General features: G+C 47.5%; 1 protein-coding gene across 1 annotated transcript; it reads right to left on the reverse strand.

Moving 5' to 3' along the window:
• Positions 1-737: 737 nt before the first annotated feature.
• Positions 738-5313, reverse strand: LOC120671349 (lysosomal Pro-X carboxypeptidase-like). The gene is made up of 10 exons (XM_039951646.1): positions 4768-5313; positions 4227-4407; positions 3816-3949; positions 2720-2832; positions 2132-2255; positions 1757-1912; positions 1535-1687; positions 1345-1424; positions 1210-1259; positions 738-1118 (listed from the first exon to the last, which is right to left on the reverse strand). The coding sequence occupies exons 1-10, from the start codon at positions 5257-5259 to the stop codon at positions 988-990; spliced, it is 1614 nt and encodes a 537-aa protein (XP_039807580.1). The 5' UTR covers positions 5260-5313; the 3' UTR covers positions 738-987.
• Positions 5314-5647: the final 334 nt, after the last annotated feature.

Below are 5647 nucleotides of genomic sequence, written 5' to 3' on the forward strand. Positions count from 1 at the left end.
GCCTCGCCCTCCGCCGGCCGAAAAGTCGCCACCGCCGGTCCTCTGCCGCCCCCGGCCCCCTCTTCTACGGCCGCCGGCCATTGGAAGCCCCGGCAACCAGAAACCCTAAAGGTCCGCTGCTGCCCTCCACTACCCCGGCCGCCGGCGACCTCGCCGGCGGCCGCTCTCCCCACCTCGCACCCCTCACCGGCGCGCTCGTCTCCGCGAGAAAGATGAACAGTGGCGACGCTTCTTCTTCCTCCTCTTCCGGCGCCATTGGTGCTCTCCTCCTCCTCAGGATCGCTCGCAGCCGTGCGCGCGATGAATAGATTCCCTGGGCCGGCCTGCCTCGCCCGATGCTGCGGTGGAGGTGTGTGTCGGCGACCTCCGCCCATTCCTGGAGCGCAGTGGAGGTTCGTGTCGGCGACCTTTGGGGCGGGCGGATGTGGACGCCGGGGCCGCAGTGGGTGCATGGTGCATAGCCAGCGGATTGAAAGAGGTGAAAGAGACGAGGAGGATGTAGATATATATAGAAGATGATAAAACTCAAGGGCTTTTTTTGCATATATTCGTGCCATGTGGCGCCACGTCAAGGGGTATGGACCTAACTTCAGGGTGCCAGATTTCGATTTTGCGATTTTGTGGACCTAAGTGGCACCTCGGGACAAGTTCAAGGACCGTTGGTGTATTTAACTCCAATAATATAGTACCAGTGTTCGTTGTTATATTAGAATCAGAGCCAAGCAGAAGAAATAATGTAGCTTTAGAAATAGAAACTGATTATGAGGCATCATTCATTCATGATTCATGTAAGACCATTTGAGATTAACAGTTTCTGTTCCTCAGTGACATTTTTTTTTACTTTCACCTTATATTATCTTAACTTGCTCTGCTGATCATCCTGTGTAAGAAGGATTTTTTTCCTTTTTTTTTCTTTTATTGTTTCCACGGATCAAATATTTCTTTTCCTTGACTGTAACTGCAATAGCACATTCTCTGTAGTCAGTATTATATTTCAGCCATGTCCTGATGGTACTGATCTATCCATCCCTGTATGATCTCAACTTCTTGTCTCCTTTGTTCTATAACCCAGTCAGGATCACCCTTCGTTGCCGATCTTAAGTCCAAATGATGAGCCCCTGATCACCATGACAAGTAATTGCTGATAAGTGAATAGGAATAAAAATGCTACTATAGTCTTACAATTATTTTCTTCACCTTCTTGCTCACCTTTCTCTGTGACAAGGGCAATAATGCTGGATGAGATGTTCTTGAGCACCCTGGTTGCAACACAATGTTATATGGAAGACTCAAACTATCACAGAGTAATGGTCAGACAGCAAAGAAAATGTCAGATAGACCCACCCGCCTCGACTCCATGGATCTCGCATTCCATTGGAGAAAATAATGTTGCTCCCAAATCTCTTGAGCACCTTATCAATTTTCTGCAGAAAAAATGTGCAATGCAGAACCAGATGAGCCACTTGGTATATACCAGCAATTGTTTCCACTGAGGATTCATATGTGCACACTGAAACTGTGAAGAAACACTTACATATCCACCATATTCGGTGGTGATCCAATGCGGCCTCGGCCGAACCCCCCAGCTCTGAAGGCATTCATCTGACCTGTCATCATAACTGAAATTGGATGGTGGGAACATGCTTTCATTGGAGATTGTCATTGGCATGATCATCTCGGTGCAAGCCTACACAGGAGTATGTCAACAATCCGAGATTTTTCACTAACATGGTACTAATTATCTTTCAGATTTTACCTGCCATTGCCAGCCACCAAGGCCATGTGGATCGTCTTCATCCTCTATCGGATTGCAAGTCAGGTTTCCTGTGTAGTTGTAGTACAAACTGGCCGCTGCGAATGCCTTTTCCAGAATGTCTGTGTTCGCGGGGTACCCATCGATGATCTTGCACATCTGCAGAAGTTTTCATGAGAAATTACATGATAAGTAGAACTGAAGTGGATTATTGTCAATACAAGGTTCAGTTTGGCACACGGTTCTGAAATATCATGTTCAGAAGAACTAAAGAATAGTTCTTGCAGTTCAGATTGGCAATTCTAAGACACTTTCAGCTGTGATTAATTTGGTTGAAATGGGAGAATTGGTTGGAGAATGTGGGTAAAAATGGACAACCTCCTTGACGGGGTAGGCAGGTAGATTCTCTAGGAAATTGGCCGGGGTTGGATAGTCCACCATGGCAGTGTAGGTGAATGCTGTCCACAGCCAGTTTCGGATCGAATAAGAATACTTCACAGTCCTGAAAATTGAGTGAGGAAAGAAACAAATTTGAGCTGTAGCATTACAAAGCTATATACTGGTAGGGCCTAAAAAGAAGGTACACCATTTGTGCTCATCAGCTGAGCATCTATGTCAAGTTGAGCTGTGTACACACCCGCCAGTCTTATTTATCCAACGAGGTCTAGGCCACTAGAAAACATATGCTTGCTTTATGTATGCATGATGCGATTACAAATTACAAAAAAAATAAAAAAATTATCCTGTGTATATTTTCCATCCCTTGAATTCATGGAGTCTCAAGAGATGCCTGTACATTCTCTCATTTCTTGCCTAAATGCTTGACTAATGCTTGATTTACTTGCACTCCACACAGCACATTCAGGAGTTACATGCATTTACTCAATCATTACTTGCAAGAAACCAGTAATTCTGCTTCCATTCCCTGACATGATCAAGACGAGTTTGAGCTTAGAACGAACTTACTTGCAGGCTTTGAATAGTTTACTGAGCTCCAGGAGCCCTTTGTCATTGGCCCCTCTCTCATCCAGCACATCCCAAGTTGCCTTGATGACGCTGAAGCAGTTCAAACTCTCAGACTGCAAACATTAGTTGCAAGCTGCAATCATTCAACATCGTAAAAAAATGGCATCTTTTATAGCTTGGGACAAACAAAGCACCAATATAACCGGACAAAGATGTCACCAGCGTGAGAGCCATTCGGTCTGCTTTTTACCTTGTTTAGTCATGGAATGCTAGGGAAGGCAGGTTCCGTTTTTAGAAAAGCATTCATGTGTTTCCAAAAGAAAAAGGTGTGGATGGTAACTGGTGCTGATTTGTTACGAGAGAAAAAGTACTGCTGGCTGGTGGCTGGTGCTGTTTTGGTGTGAGAGGAAAATACTGCTGGCTAATTGGTTGACAAACCAAGCAAATAGAGTGAATACATTGCAGCTACCTATTGCAAGTAAACTTCAGAAGTTATATAATTCGGATGTGCGGTTAAGTATCGCAATCGAGCTCATAAAACACTAAGCAATCAGTCATGGACTCATGAGGACCTGATCTATATCAGCATTATTGGCAGTTGGCAATGTGACATTTCAATCACAGAATTAATAAGTTGCATGACCATGATCAGCACTGGGCGACGGACAAGGAGTAAGGTGTCAAGTGCAGCTAACCAACTGAAACGCTGAACTTTATTGGTCCTGTAGCACCTGCAGGAAAGACCGAAAGACATGCTAGCCGATGTGTCCTTGCTTGAGATCAGTGCTATTGATTCAGAGCCGACACCATCGGTTAGCAGAGTACTGTCGTGGACTCATATGTCAAAAGGTGTTGGGTTTGCCATATACGCTGCTCATCTGGGCCATTGTGCATAGTATATTCGATAAATGTTTCTGCTCAGACAATTGTAAGTTCGTCACCGAACCCAGATAGACATGAAACTAATCATACATATCCTTCCACAGCAATCCAAAACTTAATTCTCAGATGAGAGTAATTATTTGCCCAAAGGAGTATAATAATACTGTTTTTAACAAACTATAATAATACTGTCTGTTATCAATCATTAGTATACCTTGTAGTCTTGCGAGACGGCATCGTAGAAGCTGCTCCACGGTGTTATGTAGTCGAACTGCAGGATTGGCGCCGAGGATGCCAGAGCCCCAATGGCGACGTGGGGGTACTTGAGCCTGAACCATGAAGCCAACACTGCAAACAAAAGGCATCAGTCAAGCACACCCATAAACAAAGTGATCGAGTTCAATTAGCTCATCACCACGTCCTAATCGGACACACAAAAGGACAATACAACACGGCCGGCAAGAAAGTAAAATAATAGCAGTGATGGCTGATCTTTCGAGGATAAGTCGACAGATCCAGATCCGCGTCGCAAGGAACGTGACAGGTACATGTTCACCATGTGCATTCCTTGCAAGGGATTCCATGGTTGGCTGTACCCTGTCAAGAATGGTCTAGGCTGACTTACTGCCGCCGTAGGAGCCGCCGAAGACGACGACCGGGGCGTCCTCGGCGGAGAGGTTGTGCTTCAGGCTTCTAATGAGGATGGCGAAGTCGGCGAGCGCCTGCGTTGACGTCAGGTAGCCCAGCGTCTTGGCAGAATTGTACGAGTCGTTGCCGAACGGCTTCGACTCCCCGTAGAACCGATGCTGATCATCAATGGCCACAGAGCAACATTTCATCATCAAGCTTAGTTACAGTTCAACCATTGCTCAAACCGTTATAAAAAGGCAATTGCACTGTTCAGATGAGCTGAATAGCTAGTGCTTGCGTGATGCTGGATCAGTGTGATGTTTTTCTGACGGTTTCTTTTTTTCTCTCCAGTTTCTTGTATCTGACAAGGCAATGTTAACGTCAGGAAACTGGAAAAGGGTGTGTTTCGTGCGTCGACAGGGTTGGTTTGAGTGTCAGTATGAGAATCGTGTTATTGATTGACAGCGAAAGATAAGTCTCGGCAGATGAGAACTTTTGACTGTGTTATCATATCAGCATCCTAACATCCTTTGTACCTCGATGAAGACGAGGAGGGCGCCGAACTTGGGCGCGATGTCGAACATGAACCCGGTGTTGGTGGCGAACCACTCGATGTCGCCCTCGTTGCCGGTGTACACGAACAGCGGCCCGGCGGCGCCTTTGCCGCCGGTGGGCCTCCGCCAGAAGGTGTCGTTGACGAGGTACCTCTGGTGGAAGAGCATGGACGCGTTGGGCGTGAAGGTGAAGTGGTCCAGCTCCTGCGGGAAGTAGTGCGCCGTGAACGGCTTCGCTGCCGTGCCGTCGCTGGCGCTGGCGCCATCGGCGGCGACGTGCTTGGCAGCGGACGAGCCGGCCCGCGCCCGCTGCTGCCGGAGAGCCTGCAGGTGCAGAGGAGTGACGGCCGGGAACGGCGCTTTGGGGTTGGAGGAGCGCGATGCTGTGGCTGTGGCCGGTGAGAAGGCCGCGAGGAGCAGCAGGAGCTGCAAGAAGGCGAGAAGTGGAGGGGCTGACGAGGCAGCTGCCGCCATTGGTGCCCGCGCTCTGTTTCTCTATCTCTCTCTGTCTCGTCAGTCTCCGTGCTGTTTAATATCAAGGCACACACGGACGGGTGAGGCGTCGTTAATTTGCTGACGGTTTGCCTCGTCGAGGTTTTTTGCGTTTGGCCTGGTGCCATGAGCAAAGTTTGGAAATTTGGTGGCAGTTATGGTCATGCCCGGATTGGCACGAAATGGTTTGTCAACCGTCAGCTTGGACCGTGTCGCGTTCTTGTTCTTGCTTACGCCGCGCTGTTAGAAATGATTCCATAGGTGCGAATCCACTGCGCCTTAATAAGTTACTCCTATATTCCCATCGATCCATCCGAAACGGCACTGGATTTTAAAGAATTTTTGCATAATATAATAGAAGTTGAGATAC

Source organism: Panicum virgatum, chromosome 4N (assembly GCF_016808335.1).
Source record: "Panicum virgatum strain AP13 chromosome 4N, P.virgatum_v5, whole genome shotgun sequence".
Classification (NCBI taxonomy): domain Eukaryota; kingdom Viridiplantae; phylum Streptophyta; class Magnoliopsida; order Poales; family Poaceae; genus Panicum; species Panicum virgatum.

What these genes read in the sequence shown, in the direction of transcription:
- LOC120671349 (XM_039951646.1), bottom strand. Translation starts at nt 5,259, where the DNA reads ATGGCGGCAGCTGCCTCGTCAGCCCCTCCACTTCTCGCCTTCTTGCAG. An exon ending in CCGTCTCGCAAGACTACAAG is followed by an intron (nt 2,833 to 3,815) that starts GTATACTAATGA and finishes TAATGTTTGCAG; the next exon opens with TCTGAGAGTTTGAACTGCTT. An exon ending in CCACCGAATATGGTGGATAT is followed by an intron (nt 1,425 to 1,534) that starts GTAAGTGTTTCT and finishes TTTTTTCTGCAG; the next exon opens with AAAATTGATAAGGTGCTCAA.